The sequence below is a fragment of the Ursus americanus genome, chromosome 24 (assembly GCF_024610735.1).
Source record: "Ursus americanus isolate L20-20 chromosome 24, mUrsAme1.1.p, whole genome shotgun sequence".
Lineage (NCBI taxonomy): Eukaryota > Metazoa > Chordata > Mammalia > Carnivora > Ursidae > Ursus > Ursus americanus.
Window position 1 is genome coordinate 33,950,752 of NC_142150.1, and position 20,800 is coordinate 33,971,551.

A 20,800-nucleotide genomic window follows, 5' to 3' on the forward strand; every position below is an offset into this window, starting at 1 on the left:
TATTTTTTATTTTTTTAAATCGTTTTTATAAACATTTTTGTTCTGTCTTCTGATAGTTCTTGATCGATGAGTGTACACCAAAATCTGTTGTACACATTTGAATAGAGGTACCCAGCCTGCCTCTCAGAACTACCAAATCAGCATCACCACATAAAGGTCAATAAACCAATATTTTAATCTGCTCTATGGGTGATCTGACATTCAAAACTTAAGAATGTCTTGACAAATAATCAAAGAACTAAACTGGAAGAGAGGCCAGCATACATCATTTCATTGCACTTTGCTTTATTGCACTTTGCAGATATTGCAGTTTTTAAAAAAGTCTGAGGCAACCCTGCGTGAGCAAGTCTATGGGCACCATTTTTCCAATAGCATTTACTCACTCTGTGTCTCTGGCACATTTTGGTCATTCTCGCGATACTTCAAACTTTTTTTTTTTTTTTTTAAGATTTTATTTATTTATTCGACAGAGATAGAGACAGCCAGCGAGAGAGGGAACACAAGCAGGGGGAGTGGGAGAGGAAGAAGCAGGCTCATAGCGGAGGAGCCTGATGTGGGGCTCGATCCCAGAACGCCGGGATCACGCCCTGAGCCGAAGGCAGACGCTTAACCGCTGTGCCACCCAGGCGCCCCAATACTTCAAACTTTTGTGATGGTGATCTGTGATCAATAATGATGACTCACTGGAAGCTCAGTTGATGGTTAGCATATTTTAGCAATAAAGTTGTTTCTTTTTAAATTAAGATTTGTACATTTTTTAGATGTACTACTATTGCCCACTTAATAGACTACAGTCTAGTGTAAACATAACTTTTACTTGCCTCGAGAAACCAAAAAATTCATTTTATTTACTTTATTGTGATACTTTTTATTATATTGGGCTGGAACCTAACCCTCAATATCTTTGGGATATGTCTGTATCTGGAAAATCATATTACTATTCTATGGGTATGTTCACTTTCCTTATACATGAATTCCAGTGTTGAAGACTCTCTTCAAGTATAGGCGTGAAATCTTTAGTCACAATAATTATGATATAAGAAAAGAAATGTAATCCTACAAAACAAAATTAGACTCATAGACATGAAAACATTGTAGTTGGGGTATCCTTAGATTACTCCCCCAAATCCTTTTTAAACTATTCCCTACTAATTTCCTTACTAATCAAGTCAAATTAGTTCTAAAATCCCCAACTTAAGGAGAAGAAATACGAAGCATCCCAAAGAAATGTTTTCTTTTGTCAATTGCACTAATATTGCGACAAAACTGTTAATTGATACTTTACATAGTCTCGTCTTTCCTTTAGTTTATTATAAAATTATTGAAGAATGGTCCTAGTTTTAGAATGGACAGCTAGAGTAGATGCTTTAGTAAGTAAGGAGGCCACATAGTCCTTTGGAATCTTCTTATTACCCTGAACTTAGGTATGGGAACTTACAGATCCACTAAATAATAGGAAAGAATAAAACTATGTAGAGTCTTTTAGTACATGCCCACTGTTAATCAATGTTAAAATATGGACTCCAGGAAACAAACTGAGGGTTTTAGAGGGGAAGGGGGTGGAGGGATGGGCTAGTCCAGTGATGGGTATTAAGGAGGGCATGTATTAAGTATTAAGGAGCACTGGGTGTTACACGCAAACATTGAATCATGGAACACAACATCAAAAACTAATGATGTACTGTATGGTGAGGAACATATAATAAAAAAATTAAATTAAAAAAATGTTGGTATACTGATGGAGTCTAATGTTACAAGATGGAAATCCTTAATTTACTACATTTGTTTGAGCAGCCAAGCTCTGTTCACTGTGCATGGTCTTTATTACCCATTTATTCACAGACACTGTGCCTTATAAATCTCGTTGTGATGAGACATGAGTGAGGAAATGGATATTCAGGAGGAACAAAGCCGTGAGTTACATACAGATGCTTACAGTGGTCCCTACAAGTCTGAATAGAAAGCTGTGAACCGACATTAAACAAGACCATCATGTGAAGTACATGCAGGATTCACTGAATAAAGTTTATAAACTCCCATAGAAAATGTAGTGTTGGTTTTCTATGGCCCTCCTTAAAATGTCTTCTACCAGTTCTATTTTATTTAATTAACTTGATACAATACTTTAAGAAAGAAAACAAAAAAGGATTGAGGAATCAAATGTAATTTCTGGACTCATTAAATATTTCTGACTAATTAGAAAGAGTTTCCTTTTCGGGGCGCCTGGGTAGCGCAGTCGTTAAGCCTCTGCTTTCGGCTCAGGGGGTGATCCTGGAATCCTGGGATCAAGCCCCACATCGGGCTCCTCCGCTGGGAGCCTGCTTCTTCCTCTCCCACTCCCCTGCTGTGTACCCTCTCTCGCTGGCTGTCTCTCTGTCACATAAATAAATAAAAATCTTAAAAAAAAAAAAAAAGAGTTTCCTTTTAATTACATTTAGGGTTGAATGGCTTGTTCGGAATCACTACTGGTACTCCTAAGGATTTTGTTTGTTTTTGTGTTAAGTATAGTACTGTACTTAATGGTCAAGCATCTCAATACCAAACCACAAGTCATAGCATTTTATAACAAGGTACAAGCAGAGACAGGATATTTAGCCAATTGTACCAGATGTGTTCCCTAATGGGGGGAGTGAGGGGAGGGACACACTAAATATACAAAAAAGAATTATTTAATATCTGGAACATATAATTCAAACATATATAATTCCCTATCTTGACCCCTATCTTGATCTTTACACTATGTAAGCACGTTGTGATTTTTAAGCATTTGCTATATTTTCTCCTTCAGTCAAAGTGTCCTGTTTACACATCATGAAAAAGAAATGTAAGATTCCATCCCCTTCTTCATTATATTATAGCTCAGTGTTATAGTTAAATTTTCATTAAAGGAAAAGTAAGGGGCAAACTTTAAATTCATAGCCAGTATATAAAACTCACATATCCATATGTCTTTCCCCACACACTAAATTGGAAATATACTTCTTATTCATCATCTAGGTCAGAGTGACTAGGATGCAAGCTAATGCCCAGAACTTTTACCAAATGTCTTGTGTATATAGTATTTAGGGATAGATCCTTTGAGGAATTAGATAAATGTTTCTTTTTTTTTTTTAAGATTTTATTTATTTAATTGACAGAGAGACAGCCAGCGAGTGAGGGAACACAAGCAGGGGGGGTGGGAGAGGAAGAAGCAGTCTCTCAGCAGAGGAGCCCAATGCAGGGCTCGATCCCAGAACACCGGGATCACGCCCTGAGCCGAAGGCGGACGCTCAACGACTGAGCCACCCAGGTGCCCCTAGATAAAGGTTTCATAGGAAGTTATAAGAATTTTAAAAAGGTAATTCATACCAGCCCTTAAAAGCCAATTTCAAACATTGGCCCTCATAATCTACTATAAAAAGTAATTTTTTTCAAAAAATTAACTAATACTATTTTAAGAGTTAGGAGAACCTTAGAGCAATTACATCATACTAAAGGCAGAGCTATAGATATGCGTTTCTTTAAAAACAGGGAATCACTCAGTAGATCTTCAGCCTGTCTTGAGAACCCAGCTGAGCATGGATTATAATTTTTCTGGTAATCTTACTTGCATTGTGCTTTGAGGTAAGATCCTTTGGGACAGAGACACTAATAAATACACTCAGTCAGCTGCTATTCAGAGCTATTGTGAGGAGAAATAGGAGTGCCTTCTACCCGGGTAGGTTAGAAGAGCATATTTCAAAATGGCTGGCTATGACTTATTGAGTTGTAATAAAACCCCTATAGGAGCTCGAGACCAGAATTTTAAAAATTAAATAGAGTATAATATGATGGACTAGATAAAAAAACTTGGAATACATTTTGTAACATAAAAGAAAATAGTGTTTTCTCTGATTTTACATTAGTTGTATATATATTTATATGTATATTTTAGATTTAAAAATTTATTTTATATACACATATTTTTCTTTTTAGAGTATATATTTATTTATTATATGTATTTTATTTCATGTATGTAATTTCTTCTTAGATTAAAGAAAATAAAAATTCCAGCTTAAGATTGATGAGAAAATTGGGAAAAATCAGGCCATGATTCACCAGATTATAATCTATCAAAACTGTGTTTCTGCATTTACAGTAGCTAGAGATTTTACTCAGGATTAGCAGGGAGTATACTGGATGAAAGTCATCAATGTGTCATTAGAAATATTTTCCAAAGCAGTGATTATAAAATAAAAATAAGGGCAAGAAATATTCAAATGTCATTATTATTATATCAATCTTAAGATTTTATTTATTTATTTATTTATTTATTTATTTAAAAGAGAAAGAATGAGAGTCCTGTGAAAGACAGAGGGAGAAGCAGAATCCCTGCTGAGCTGGAATCCCAATTTGGTCTCGATCCCAGGACTCCAGGATCATGAGCTGAAGGCAGACACTCAACCAATTGAGTCACCCAGTCACCCCATGATATTAATCTTAAATTGGTTAACCCAGCATTAATATTTAATTCTTCATTACCTAGCATTTAGAAGAGACTGCATTAAGAAATGAGAAAAAGCCAGCATGGCCCTCAACCATGTCTAACTAACATCCAGAAAGGGAAGAGGTACGGAAACAGACGATTGTTATACATGTGGCAAGAATTATAAATGAATTATGCCTAAAGTGATTCTAGAACAAAAATATGAAATATGTTAACATGGGAAGTAGCTCATCACAGAATAGATGATGTTTCAACGGTCCTTAAGGATAAATGAATTTCTCTCATCATCCATTTTTCTTGTAGAGGAGAGTACTAGGAACAGCAAGAACAAAGTAGAGAAGCATGGAAAGGCATGTTATTGACAAGTGGAGACCAATTCTGTTAACTGGACCAATGGATGTTCACTGATGGTGGAGAAGATTGAATGGAATTGTGATTATAAAAATATTCAGAGACGAGATTGTAAAAAGTTGCATACACTTTTAAATATTCTTACCCACATTTTACGTTTACAACAAAGTAAAATAGTTTGTATGTACAAATGTCCAGAGTTTTGTGTTTTGGAAGTGGAGCAAAACAGTTGAGAAGAAAAGAGACCAGAAAAATAAAGTAAATTTGGATAAAGCTTTCCTTCATTCCGGTCTAGCCTATTGCCTATTCTTTGGCTGCTCTGTCTTCAGACAGTAGTGCCTGGGAATTAATGGTTCTCAACATACATTACTGAAAGAGAGAATGAGTGAATTGACATAGTTTTCTAAGGAAGTGACAGTTGGACAAACCAAGACAAGGGTACGATGTGCATGGTCTTGCTTATAGATCAGAGTGGGAGGTGCTGCTTAGGTCTGTTTGTGAGTGAGTTGCTTATCTATTAAAGTTGGTGAAAATGGTGATGGTGTGTGTTGTGCCAGAGCGTAGCTTTTGAAACTGTGTTGAAGCTACTACTAGATCATGGTTCAATTTTTAGAATCTTAACCAGGATTATTTTGACTAATTATAGTAGGACACAAAAGAACATGCAAGATAAGCACCTGCTGGGTCATGAGAGTATTATTCTGGATATATTTATAAGCTCCCTGCCATCATGTAACAAGATTTGTTTTCATTTCTCAAGTGTAAAAGTAGGAAAGAGAGACAGATAAAGATACAGATAGAAAGAGAGAGAGGAGAGAAGAAAAAGAGGAGGGAGATGACATTTGACATTAATAGTAAGAATATGGTTCTATAATTTTTATGCTTTCCTAAAATAAATTTCCAAAAATTTTATTTAGATATTCAATAATTCAATTATAAAGGTCAATCACTAATGCCAAGAACTATCTGTTCCATTCTTCTGACTTAGATAATGTCATTATCCGCCTTTTAGAGACCACTAAAGATTAAATACCTAACGATTGAAAATTAGCAGAATTATATGGATATATATAAAGATATAAATTGGTTAGCTCCATGGGCAACTCCCAATAAAACTTTCTATCTCAAAATGATAAATCACATTAATTACAAATCCTTCAAAATAAAAAAAAGAAATTTGGGTAAAATAAGTAAGAAAAATAGAGAGCCAACTTAAATAAGAAAATTAAAATTAATACATAAAACATAATTCAAATCTATGTTTCCTTAATAAAAGGTGAAGTTGGAAGAAACATAAACTGATAAAAAGACATAAATTTCCAAATCTCTTGAAAAGCAAGTATTAATTTATAAATTATCATAATTTATAATATATAATTTATTATATTATATATTATTATGTAATATATTATATTAAATATATTATATTATGCTAATATAAGTGATTATATTAAATATATTACATTATGTTGATATAACACAGATTATATTAAAATATAATATGTTTTGTAACATACTATAAATTTGTGAGGGTTCATTCCCTTTGGTCATGTAGGTTCATGCTTCAGAGGTAAAAACGTTTGTGCACTATGGTAGCAAGCAAAATTTGAAAATAATAATGAGATAAGGACTCCCGAATCAAAAACATATGGGTGTGAAACCCAACTAACTACTCAGAACAGCTGTTTTTGTTTCAGGTGTTAGCTGTTTCAATTTTCTCTTCCTGGGCATAATACGGTTTTTAATAAAGGTTTAGTGAGATCAAATGAGGCCAATAAATACCTCATTGTACATTCCATACTTATCCATTTTCATTATTTGAATTATTAACATAGTTATGAAGATTATTTTGCAACCTAGAAGGGCCTTTAAGTGAAATTATTAAAGTACAATAGAAAATACAGTTTCCACCAACATTGGAAAAATGTGCATTTCTGTCTGCACAGGTAGAATGACAGATCTATCAGGGTGATGTCATTGCTGGAGTTATTTTCCTTTATGTTATTAATGTCAACATCTTTTCCAATAAAAACAATAGCTTAAACATTTCAACAAGGCACATTATAGTTTTAAATAGCTTAATGCACAAGACCTTTGAACAGAAACCAAGAAAATGTGGACTGTTCCATGGGTCCCTTCTTTGCATATACATTGGACTTGAGAGAAGAGAAATAGGCTGTTGCCACATACAATCTTTCTGTTCTCCATTTCATTCCCAGATTCCCAAAATGCTAGCAAGCTCAATATTAAAAACAAAACCTCTTTACAAGATATTAAAATATAAAATACTACTTATAGGAATGTCAACTTGAACTTAACTTTTTTCTCTACTTCCTCATGCAGATGCCTTGAAAAGATATGGCTCAGATAAATGGCACCCATGTAAAGGAGTTCATTCTCATGGGCCTCACAAATCAACAGGAGTTGAAGATGCCCCTCTTTGTGGTTTTCTTATCTATCTACCTCTTCACAGTAGTAGGCAATCTCGGTTTGATCCTAGTCATTAGAACAGACTCAAGACTCAACACACCAATGTACTTCTTTCTTAGCAACCTAGCCTTTGTCGATTTCTGTTACTCTTCTGTCATTACACCCAAAATGCTTGGGAATTTCTTGTACAAACAAAACGTTATCTCCTTCAATGCATGTGCTGCTCAATTAGGCTGTTTCCTGTCTTTCATGGTATCTGAGTGCTTGCTGCTGGCGTCCATGGCCTATGACCGATACGTGGCCATTTGTAACCCTCTCCTCTACATGGTTGTAATGTCTCCAGGAATCTGCATTCAGCTTGTGGCTGTCCCCTACAGCTATAGCTTCCTGGTGGCACTGTTCCATACCATCCTCACCTTTCGCCTCTCCTATTGTCACTCCAATATCATCAATCATTTCTATTGTGATGACATGCCTCTCCTGAGGCTAACCTGCTCAGACACTCACTCCAAACAGCTATGGATCTTTGCCTGTGCTGGGATCACATTCATTTCCTCTGTTCTGATTGTCTTTGTCTCCTATGTATTTATCATTTCTGCCACCCTGAGGATGCGCTCAGCTGAGGGCAGGCGCAAGGCTTTCTCCACATGTGGCTCTCACATGCTGGCAGTCACCATATTCTATGGGACCCTCATCTTCATGTACTTACAGCCAAGCTCGAACCATTCCCTAGACACAGACAAAATGGCCTCAGTCTTCTACACAGTGATCATTCCCATGTTGAACCCCTTGATCTACAGCCTTAGGAACAAGGAGGTGAAAGATGCCCTGAAAAAAGTCATCCTCAACAGAAACCAGGCTTTGTGTTTATGAAATTCAAAAAATGAGTCGAATAAATAAAAGTGGACTTTCCTAACCGATTTTTTCCTTGATTAATAAAACTAGTAGAATGCCTTGATCTCAGCTGGTGGTCAATAAACATTTGTTCCCTGTAAAATAATATCATCCTCTGAATTCTTTGTAAATAAGTGTGACTTAGAATTAAAATTTGTATGTTGAAAGCACCAGAAGAATTTATATCATGTTATTTCTCAAATGAAACTATATATATCTATAGATTATATATATATCTATATATCTATATCTATATATATTTTAAAGTTTTTATCTCATCCGATAGCTATATATCTAGGTACTGGCTAAGAACAGACAAACGTGGAGACACCAAGAACAGCTAGCTTAGGATCATAAGATTGCTTTAATAATATATTTATGAGTGCTTCAGTAGTATATTCCAAATTAAATGCCAAGAGAAAACTGTAAGTCAGTGGTTTCAACTGGGACTGATTTTCATTTGGCAATGTCTGGAAATATCATTGATTTTGACCCTGACAAAGTGGAGCAAAGGAAGACAATTTGTACCTAGAAGATCAAGGCTGGGGGTGCCACTAAGTCACCTACAATTCACAGGCAAGTCCCTCACACAAGAAAAATGATCCAATCCAAAATCCTAATAGTATCAATTGAGAAAGCTTGTCCTAAACAATTGTTTCTTTTTTTTCTTTTTTAAAGATTTTGTTTATTTATTTGACAGAGATAGAGACAGCCAGCGAGAGAGGGAACACAAGCAGGGGGAGTGGGAGAGGAAGAAGCAGGCTCATAGCAGAGGAGCCTGATGTGGGGCTCGATCCCAGAACGCCGGGATCATGCCCTGAGCCCAAGGCAGACGCTTAACCGCTGTGCCACCCAGGCGCCCCTGAAACAATTGTTTCTGAAACAATTGTTGTAGAGATATTATTCAGGTCAAGCTGGTGGAGAGTGTTGTTCAAGCCTTCTTCTATAGCCTTGATAGCTTTCTCTTTATTTACTCAATCAATTGTTGAGTGTTATCAAATCCCAGGTAAATTGTTTTTACCTTCTTATCTACCCATTTTTATTTCATGTATCTTGGGCTGCCTTTGTAAGTTATACATGCATTCATAATTGCTAAATTTTCTGTTTTTTTATTATCATTATTAAATGCACCCCTTTTTTCTGGCAGCATTTCTTACCTTCAAGTCTTTTTTTTTTTTTTTTTACTTTAATATAAGTAATCCAGATTGAACCAAACAGCTCAAAATTCTTCCAAATTTACACAGGGTAGCCAAGCACCCTCAACCTTCTGCTCTCAAACTTATATCCTAACCCACGAAAGTGATCAGTACATAAAGAGACCTCCCATATGTAAAAATGTACCTAGTTTAAGGCAGTTGTTATTTAGGATTTAAATATCGCTATAATTTTTGTGTTAAAATAGTTCTTTAGTAAAATAGTATTTGCAATGGATACCATCAGTACTTCTGTGAACCATCTTTGCTTTGTTCTCAAACTAAAGCATGCGTTTTGGAAATCCTATTAAAACACAGATTGCTGGGCCACATCCCCAGAGTTTCTGATTCCGTAATTCTAGTGTGGAGCCAAAGAATTTGCATTTCCAACAAGTTCCCAAATTGGCTTGATGCTGCTTGTCCAGGACCACGCTTTTATAACCACTCCCTCATGTGATTCCTTTATCTTATGGTGTTTTCCCCTTTCAAGAGCCAGTGCCTACATCTCTTTGTTGGAGAATGATAACAGGCTTTGTGAAGATGTTTTGCCTGCCTGCCAGGTGACTGAGAAGTTATTGGGAATTTACACCCTGTAAGGGATAGCCCTTAGCCAATCCCTGCTATATACACAGGAGTGTAAATACTCCAGTTCCTTCGCCTATTCATTAGAGCAACTGCAAGTTTGACCTACTCTGTTTTCAAAACTCTCCTATGGAATCTAATTGAAGTTCCTATTATAGGATTTTGGTACTGCACCCATGCTTGGTCTATTTCCTTTCCAGGCCTCACTTCCTACTCAACTCAGTACGTGTTCTTGGGAATAATTCCTAATAAATCAAATTTATACATGTAACTGACTCAGTGTCTCCTTTTTGGGAAGCCCAATTTAAGATGGTATTGTAATTTTTTTTTTTAAGATTTTATTTATTTATGTGACAGAGAGACAGCCAGCGAGACAGGGAACATAAGCAGGGGGAGTGGGAGAGGAAGAAGCAGGCTCCCAGTGGAGGAGCCCGATGTGGGGCTCGATCCCAGAACCCTGGGATCACGCCCTGAGCCGAAGGCAGGCGCTTAACCACTGAGCCACCCAGACGTCCCTAATTAAAGTATTTTAACGCCGGAATCATGCCCTGAGCCGAAGGCAGACACCTAACGACTGCACTACCCAGGTGCCCCTAAGATGGTATTGTAATTTCTATGCAGTACATTATTTGTATAATTTGGCAGAAAAGAATGCCTCTTTGATAAAATATATCTTGAAACATTAAAATTGTTTGACATTTATCACCCTTTCTCAGATGTGGAGTCTTTCTTGAGTGTTTCCATTACCTCTTATCACAAAATAGGCTCAGATGTTGAAAAACAAAACTTTGAAAAAATAAAAGTCTGAATAATACTTTAGAATGTATAGTTAGGCCTAGCTTATTCCTGACCACAAAACTCTGGATCCTTTTTCTTCTAGCAGAAGGAAGACAAATGAATAGATATCAATGTCAGGGGATGTGAACCTGACCCTTTGTAGAACCACTAGTAGAATTACTTTTGGAAATCTGTTATTTCCCTCTCATTGGTAAAATGATGGGATTGTACAAAGTATGTGGCTTTAATTTGCTTTCTTTTGCGAAATTACTTTGGTCACAAATGAACATTTAATATTATTATTAATAATAAAAACAATACTATTTATAGCTACTCTGGTTGAATGGGATGGTAGGCACAAAGACTGACCCTATTGTTCTTCTTAACACAGTTTCCAGACATCTTCCTTCCGGTCACTCAACAACACTTGAGTTATCTCTTCAGAATCAGGTGACTGTTCAAAGCACTGTCTGAAAACTATGGATCTAAATATAATCTACTGTCCCCTGCAGCCCATAATTCTCTGATTTTTGCTTTCTCACGGGCAGCTCAAAAGTTCAAAGTTGCCAATGGAAGTCTCTCTCACCAGTACTGCCCCTGACCCCTGCCTGCAACTCCTCCATTCCTTATAACAACCATGTACGTCCACTTGCACCTCCAATTGTAAACAGTTTTATTAGCTGCAGTAGCACTCATGAGTGCTCACCTACAGCTCGCCAGGGCTTCTACTGCATTGTAATCGTAATATCCAAGCTTGAAAAGGACATTTCGTCACTTGGAAAATTTGAAATCTGAATGGCTAACATTGCTTGGAAAATTGTTGTTCTTTCCAAAGTGTTAAGAAGTATAACATCTCTTCAATAAAGCTGTTAAGGAAAACATAGAGTTGGGAAACTATTGGGTGGGTTTGATTTAAAATTTGATCTCACATGCTATCGAAATGAACTTAATTTTAACAATATGTTTGGAGAACCGTGGTTTCCACTGTCATCATTTTTTGAAGATTTTGTTTATTCATTTGAGAGAGAGAGAGACAGAGCACCAGTGGAGGGGAGAGACAAAGGGAGAGGGAGAAGGAGGCTCCCCACTGAGCAGGGAGCTGATGCAAGGCTAATCCCAGGACCCTGAGATCATGACCTGAGCCAAAGGCAGAGGCTTAACCATCTGAGCCACCCAGGCACCCCTCCACTGTCATCATTTATCATAATTTGTTATAATTTATTCCACAACATGAGGAAGTTTCTAATTAACTACATTAATATATTTATTTGTAAGAGGACCCCAAGTTCTCCCAGACCACTCTCTTATTACAATTTGAGAAGGAATGTGGGATAAATGAGTCCCAGTGGTATTTTCTCATGAGAGATGCCATGAAATCTTTCAAGTGCTCTAGAGCTCCCACATGAGGATCAAGGGAGAAAAAGACAAAAGAAACCCCCCAACACTACATAATTTTGAGGAAAATTTTCCAGTGGAGGATTGGAGAGAGAGCTCTGTGTGTATGTATTAAGCTAAACATGAGTTCATTCTGACATCTTCCACTCTAATGCAGTACCACAGGATTCATTCCAAACTTAAATTCATGCTTATCTGTAAAGTTCTCTCCAACAGGGAGAAATCTAGGTCCTTCCACTTAAAAACCTTTTAATTCTTTGTTCAGCTCTAATATTCATGTACACCAATTTCAGAATTGTTAACTAGAACCCCCATGAGAAACAAATTTGCAAACTAGAATACAGAGTTTATATGCAGTTCCTTTTGTCTATAATTTCAGTTTCTAATCAAAACACCACTGTCCAAAGTGACTTTGGTCAATTCATCCCACACTTCAGTGTGATTACATCATACATTTGCAATAGGGTTAGATGCATTTGTCAGAGTATGCATTTCTTCCTGGTATTTGCCAACAGTCTCATTAATTTTTTATTTGTTTATATATAAATTTTACTTGTTGTGTTGCATGGTGCTATGCATTTGTGACAAGTGACACAAATGCATGGAGTCAAGGAACCACCCCCTTAGTAACATGCAAACCCTTCTGTTTGGAAGTTTCCCTGGATGTCTCCTCCTAGTCACTGTCCCCTCCCCCAAAATTTGATCAACTAAGCTGAACTCTTACTTAAAGATTTAAGAATTTAGAGAATTTGTTTTGTTTTTTAATCTTTTAGTATTTACTTCCTGCAGTGAATTTGAATAAATGTGAAAAAATGCAAAAAAAAAACCAGTGGGAAGATGAAACGTTCACTGGGAAGAGCCTCTAATAACATATAAAACTAATGTTTCAGTAACATTACAAAAACACGATTGTAACAAATTATGGTGAATAACTTCTCTTCATTGTCATTTGAATTCAATCCAATTTATTTATATGCATGAACTTAAGTAGAAGATGTCTTAGTTTTTGTTCTGAGATCCCAATCCCACGTACGAAGTCACGGCATTTTATAACAATACATAAACAAGAACAGGGCATTTTGCCATCTGTAGTATGCTTGCCAGCTTAAAACAAAATTAAGTACCGATTATTCATAGAATAATTTTTCAAACATAGTTCTGCTTATACATATATTCTAATTAACACTTACACAATGCGACCATGTCAGGCTGTGATCCTTAGGGAATGGCTTCTTTTTAGTCTTCAGTGAACCAGATATGTTAATGCATCCTTCACAAGCAATGTTAGATACCCCACCACCACCACCATTACATTGAAGCCCAGAGACAGTCACTGGTGATACAAACTTCTCCCTGCTTTGGACCACAGGTATTTGCACCAAATACCTTCCTGACCTTTTCACTTACATCTTTTAAGTTTACTGTGTATAATTTCAGTTGTATTTTTCACCTCCTGCCTATTTGATACCTTTAAAAGATACATTTGGGGTATCTGGCCCAACCTCAGTTAAATGCTGTCCTCCCTAAACTACTGAGAAGACAACAGAAAATGCACTATATCAGAAAAAAAGAAATAATTCCATAATCCCTCCACCCCCCACAAAAGAAACCTTTTGCGTTATAGAGGATTTTTTTGTTTCCACAAAGATGGTGCTTTTGTCATCTCAAGCTGCCATAACAAAATCCATAAACCAAGTGACTTAACCATCAGAAATTTATTTTTTCATAGTTCTGGAGGCTGGAAAGTCTAAGATCAATCTGCTGATCAATTTGGTTCCTGGTGGGATCTCTCTTTTAGGCTTGCTGGGGGCCACTCTCTTATTGTTTGTTCACATGACCTCCTCTTTTTTAGCATGTGTAGGGGTAGGGGGAAGGGGAAGTAATCTGGTATCTCTTCTTACAAGGGCACTAATCCATCATGAAGACCCCACCCTCATGATCTTATCTAACCCTAATTACCTTCCAAAGGCCTCATCTCCAAGTACCATCATATCAGGGGTTAAGGCTTCAACATAGGAATGGTGGGGGAGACACAATACAATTCAGTCCACTGTAGATGCATTTTCCTCCAGTGACTATTAAAGCTGTGTTCTTCCTGCACACCCTTGCTCTGGTCTCAGATGGACCAACTAAAGAATGTGGAAAAGTGCTCTTCAGACCAAGTCATCAAGGAAATGAAGTAATAACTGATAGAGACAACCTGAAAGAAGAAACAAATGCTTTGTGAGCATTTCAAAGAGTGAGCCAAAAGAAGAGTATCATGTGTTAAAAATATTCAGGAATAATTCTTGAGAGAATTAACTATCCAGTTCTTTGAAAGAGAAGTTGTAAGAAGGTTCACAAGGTAACTCTTACCTTTCTTTCACAGATAAATTCAAACCTTGTTACTAAGCATCAACAACAACACGAATGCTTAAAATAGCAATAAATAAATAATAGCATATCAAGACTTAGGAATGTTAGGGAAATAACGCCGTACTAAAGAAAGAGCTATAGATTTGTAGTTCCATAAAACCAGAGAATCTTGTTAATTCATCTGCATCCTTGGGAGCCCTAAGGGATATGAACCGTAATTTTTTTGGTGATCTGCTTGCATCATACTCCTATGTAAGATCCCTTGGGATAAAGTCACTGACAAAACCTTGCGGTCTGCTGCTGCCCAAACTCACCTGGAGGAGAAGCAGGAACACCGCCTACCCAGATAGTTTTGAAGACTCTCTTTAAAACTGGGATCAAAATGAGTATTTTCAAAATGAACTAGAATATAATGGAACGGATTTTAGAAAAAACATTTTAGGTGGCATTTTCTGAAATAAAGGTAAAGACTGTTTCCTCTAATTTTATTTAAATTACGTGTATGTGCCATGATATAAAATATATTTCTTATTAATATGAAATTTTTAAAAAAATGAGATCTCCAAAATAGTGTCTATTAGATCATTTGGAAAAGTTAGGCACTTAATCGACTAGATTATAATCTATCAAAATTGCCCTTCTCTTTTTTGTGAAAGCTAGTCAATTTACCCAGAATGACAGGTGAGCACATTAAATTCGTCATCAATATTTCTTTAATATATTTGATATAAGTAAATAGCGTAAATTATAAGCAAGGGAAATAAATATTGAAATATTATTAGAAAAAGTCATATTTGATACCCCACTACCAAGCACATGAAAAGGACTACATTACAAAGTGAATGGAGTCTCAATCTATTAAGAGAAGATATATCAAAAAGGATGGCTGCCAGAAATGGGAGATAAAATGTAAATGAGTTATGTGTAAGATGTTTCTGGAGCACAAAAAAGAAAACTGGTGGGTCATGCAGCATGAAAATTAGAAATCAGGGAGGTCTTTACAGGAGAGGTGAGATTTGGCTAGACCCCTTGAAGGATAAATAGGAGCTTTCCTTCCAGCTCTCCATCTACCGTTCACCTGGTAGAGATGACCACTTATGAAAAAGCACAAATGAAAGTAAGGAAGCCTATAGGGGCCTGTTGTAATTGAGGACTGCAACACAATCATTCTAATTAGGTTATGTGTGTTTGCTGTGACAGAGGGAAGACATGTGAGTGGAATTTGAATATGAAATATCATGGGTTTGCTGGTAAGAGATCATATATAATATGCCTTCAAAGATATTTGCATAGATATGCGTACCCTCCCTTCAAGATAAGATAAAATGACATACTGAAGTTCTTACAGCTGCCAAACAGTGAAGCCTGAAGGATTCAGCATCTTGGGATTTGAAAGCAATATTCCCAACCAAATAGTTGCCTAATTACTTCAAAATGGAATTTATATATTTGTAGGGTCACTAGTTAGGATTTTAAAAGCTTTAATGACCTACTCATTTCATGTAATGGTGACTGACATCTATGATCAAGATCATCCAAGAGGTTGTCTCCATCCCATAGAAAGTGGTATAAACATCGCACGTACACACTTTAAAAAAGTATTTCTGATTTCCATATTTATGCTTTATGAAGAACATCTATCTTCTCCCTATGTATTTTTTCATCTGTTTCCTGACATAATGAAATATATTAATTAAGCTGTATATTTCTCTTTTGGTAATTATTCTTTGCTGAAATTATATTTGACGATCTAAAATTTTAAGGCACTCTTCTCCATCTTTAATTTAAAAGACATATTGCACATAACACTTTATGGCTATCTGAATCCAACAGTTAAGGATTTTCTGTTTTTCTTGTTCAATAACCTCTGCTCTAAGACCTGGAGCTATCGTACCCTGATCCACAAGCACTGTCTACCCTGCTGCCAGTGAATTTTCAATTGCCTTCTCTGTACTTCTACCTTTTAATGTATCAGGGGAACAATTTTTTTTAAGAGTTTATTTATTTATTTGACAGAGAGAGAGACAGCCAGTGAGAGAGGGAACATAAGCAGGGGGAGTGGGAGAGGAAGAAGCAGGCTCCCAGCAGAACAGGGAGCCTTACGCCGGGCTCGATCCCAGGACCCTGGGATCCCGCCCTGACCTGAAGGCAGACGCTTAACGACTGAGCCACCCAGGTGTCCCTGGGAACAATTTTTTTAACATATTTTCTGTTTTATTTTTTTTAAATATTTTATTTATTTATTTGAGAGACAGCGAAAGAGAGAGAGAACACATAGAGGGAGACGGAGAAGCAGACTCCCTGCTGCACAGAGAGCCCAATGCGGGGCTTCATCCCAGGACCCTGAGATCACGAGCTGGGCCAAAGGCAGATGCTTAACTGACTGAGCCACCCAGGTGTCCCAATATTTTCTATTTTAAAATGTATTCTTGTCCGTCCTGGGCTGGGGATAAATAATTTCCTCATAATATTTACAATCCTTTTAGATATAAATTAGCATCATTTATAGATTAGGAAACTGAAGAACAAACTGAAGGTTTGTTACCCTAAAGCTTATGTGACTAGAGAGTAACAAAGCCAAATTCAAATACAGGTCCCCCAGTTGTATCAGGGTTCTTTCTACTATCCTTCTTGGCTTCAATCCCAATGAAATGTCATCTTTCAATAGTTATTTGTCATCAGAAGAGCAATTGTTCATTATAAAAATGCTAAATGAGCTGGAAACTCGAGTGCATCCTCTTTCTCCGAGATGTAATAAATTGAATTAGCCCCAATGGAAATTTTACATTTATTCCTTCAGAAAATTACCTGTATTTTGAATTTCAGCAAACAAGCCAAGAAAGTTTGAGTGCTTTGAAAAGGGACACTAGTCATTGCTTTGCCATAATTGGAACTCTAGTCTCATATTTTTGTAACACTATGATATAATGATTTATAAGAAATATTTATTTTTTAGATATATTTGGTCTTCATTCACAGTTCCTGAAAATGCTAGAGACATAAAGGAGACACGGGTGTCTTGTTATGTTAATGACATACCTTTTGGACCCCACCCTAGAGTGGGGGACTGGAAGCTGAATCAGCCAATGGCTGATGAGTTAGTCATGACTATTTAATGAAGTCTTCATAAAGACACCAGAAGACTGGGTTCTGAGAGCTTCTGGTGGGGGAGAGGAGGGAGATAAACATTAAATTTAATTTAATTAAACTATATCTAATTCTCTTCTCTTCATCCAGATACACCAAAGACCTATGGCCCAGAGAAACTGCACCCAGGTGACAGAATTTATCCTCGTGGGCCTCACAGATCAACAGGAGTTGAAGATGCCCCTCTTTGTGGTTTTCTTATCTATCTACCTCTTCACAGTAGTAGGCAATCTCGGTTTGATCCTAGTCATTAGAACAGACTCAAGACTCAACACACCAATGTACTTCTTTCTTAGCAACCTAGCCTTTGTCGATTTCTGTTACTCTTCTGTCATTACACCCAAAATGCTTGGGAATTTCTTGTACAAACAAAACATTATCTCCTTCAATGCATGTGCTGCTCAATTAGGCTGTTTCCTGGCCTTCATGACGGCTGAGTGCTTGCTGCTGGCGTCCATGGCCTATGACCGATACGTGGCCATTTGTAGCCCTCTCCTCTACATGGTTGTAATGTCTCCAGGAATCTGCATTCAGCTTGTGGCTGTCCCCTACAGCTATAGCTTCCTGGTGGCACTGTTCCATACCATCCTCACCTTTCGCCTCTCCTATTGTCACTCCAATATCATCAATCATTTCTATTGTGATGACATGCCTCTCCTGAGGCTAACCTGCTCAGACACTCACTCCAAACAGCTATGGATCTTTGCCTGTGCTGGGATCATGTTCATTTCCTCCCTTGTGGTTGTCTTCACCTCCTACACGTACATTATTTCTGCCATCCTGAGGATGCGCTCAGCTGAGGGCAGGCGCAAGGCTTTCTCCACATGTGGCTCTCACATGCTGGCAGTCACCATATTCTATGGGACCCTCATCTTCATGTACTTACAGCCAAGCTCGAACCATTCCCTAGACACAGACAAAATGGCCTCAGTCTTCTACACAGTGATCATTCCCATGTTGAACCCCTTGATCTACAGCCTCAGGAATAAGGAGGTGAAAGATGCCCTGAAGAAAGTTGTCATCAGTAGAAACCAGGCTTTTAAAATGTTCATGAAATTAAGGAAGTGACTTGAATAAATATAAATAGGCTTTTCTTCATGGTCTGGTTTTTCCTCTGAAAAAACTGTCAGAATGACTATTTTTAATGTGATTTCTGTGTATCTCTTCACTATATAATAAAATTTTCTAAATATTTTCACTTAGAATGAGATTTCAGATGTAAAAATAACCGTAAGCATTTATACCTACTTTTTCATTTTAATTATACCCACTCTCTCATTTTAAATGGAATGTGCATTAAAATAATTAATTTTTGTTCCATAGGAAATTACTGATTTTCCCAATTCTCAAGTAAAAAAATGTATAAAAAGCCATTAATTTGGTATATAGCTAGTTACAGGCAGAACATGGACACAAGTTCTGACCCCACCTCTCCAAAATTCCCAGTTCAGTGTTCTCTGGCTACATTAACACTACCCCATGTGAAAAGCAAAGAGTAGTAATGTAAACTTTATTTTCCTGATATGCTAATTTCTTGAAGAAATAGGACAATATAATACCTTTCCCTATTGTAATTTAACAAACTGCCTTTATTAAAGAGAATAGTAGTACATCCTAACTTTACTCTCTGACTGATTTAACACAACTTTCTACTGATCTGGAAGTCTGGCTTGGTCCCAAAAGACTCTTAAGTAAACTTTTTTGTTTTTTTTTTAAGCCTATGAGATCTCATTTATTTTTTCCAATTATCTAAAATTAAAAAAATAATAAGGTAATTCAGGGATAACATCCCAAGGGCATCATCCATTCCAAATAAATTAACTCAAAACAATGGAAACATTACAGAACATTTGGCCAGTAACAAGATTCGTATGAGTTACACTGGGCAAACCTTGGGTAAGTTGATCTTTATTAATCAAAATTTAGCTTAAAACACAACGAACCCATTGGACAATGTAGCCTATGTGTGGGCTTTCACTAGTTTCTCAATTAAGCAAGGACAATGATGGTCATTTTGGAGTCTTCTTAAACAACATGAAAAGGGGTAATAGTAAATGGTGGTTGCTTGTAAATCAGGTTCCCTCCTTCTATGATCCTGAAGACCTGAGTTCTAGTCCCAGGTGTATTGATGAACTTGAGGGAGCAATTTATAAATAAGTTTTCCCATACACAATTGCTATTTGTGATATAGATAAGTGTACCGTTACATTTATACTTTATATAATATCTATATGTAGATCCAGATATGTAGATATGTATGTATGTGTTTCAAATAAATGCAAAGCTCATTTTACAATTTTAAGTTACATGGAAAATGGTTTTGAGTTTGCAACTCATGCTTACTATTAAATTTTTTTTCAATCTAGGAGGTCATGTAAATGCTTAATGACGGAAAAGACTAGGATGTTATTAATAGCCAGAGAGAGAAGATCATATTTAAACTTGCCTTTTAGGTCAAGATGTGCTTTTGATCTTACTATACGTTTTGACGGATCGTAGAGACACACAGCTGGCTGCTCTGATTTATGATTCTCAGCTTCCTTCCTTATCTTTTCTCTAAACACATTTATCTACTATTTGAACATTTCAGTGCCTCCCTGTCTTCTGACAAAACTCCTGCAGCAGGTTCTGAGTCTGTATGCTATATACCCAAAGCTTATCATTAACATCCTTGAATTCACAACCTCCAGTCTTGGCCGACTGGTGCATTTGCTGTGCCATTAAAAAGCATGGATTCCTTGGCGTCTAAAAGCCCGGATGTGAATGCTGGGTCTAACATTGGCTGAATGGAAAGACAATACATTCGCTTACAAATTATTCCTCAGTTTCCTCAGCAATGAGAAGATAAAAACGGTATCATCTGATGAATCTATCATTTTAGGATTTAAAAAGGCAACGGATTAAAATAACATTTCAGAGTAAAAGACTTTTTAAGTTGACAATTTCTAGATTTCTTTTTCTTAATTTTAAAATGCTGAACATTTAGGAAACCACCCAAAGTAAGACTTAAGAACTTCAGATTAAATCGGAAGATTTGCCACACAATTTTAATAAGAGGAAAACCAGTTGTCACGATTTTCATTTCATATTTGAGGATTTTGTAAATTGGTTTTGTCCTCTTTGAGAATTGTTTTTAATGTGTTAACAAATTGGTCCACCTTTGCAACATATCATGATGAAATATTGCCCCCAAAATGTGGGGATTATGGAG

At 36.6% G+C, this 20,800-nt stretch overlaps 2 protein-coding genes across 2 annotated transcripts; both read left to right on the plus strand.

The window, feature by feature from the left end:
• Window positions 1–7,153: 7,153 nt before the first annotated feature.
• On the plus strand, window positions 7,154–8,133 carry LOC123784964 (olfactory receptor 8U9-like). The gene is given in 2 exon segments (XM_045786500.2): window positions 7,154–8,102; window positions 8,105–8,133. Coding segments are annotated over 2 exon segments (978 nt in total).
• A 9,546-nt stretch (window positions 8,134–17,679) lies between these two features.
• Window positions 17,680–18,657, plus strand: LOC123785275 (olfactory receptor 8U9). Its single transcript, XM_045786999.2, has one exon. It carries the CDS (start codon window positions 17,695–17,697, stop codon window positions 18,655–18,657), a length of 963 nt encoding a protein of 320 aa, XP_045642955.2. The 5' UTR covers window positions 17,680–17,694.
• Window positions 18,658–20,800: the final 2,143 nt, after the last annotated feature.

What these genes read in the sequence shown, in the direction of transcription:
- LOC123785275 (XM_045786999.2), top strand. Translation starts at nt 17,695, where the DNA reads ATGGCCCAGAGAAACTGCACCCAGGTGACAGAATTTATCCTCGTGGGC.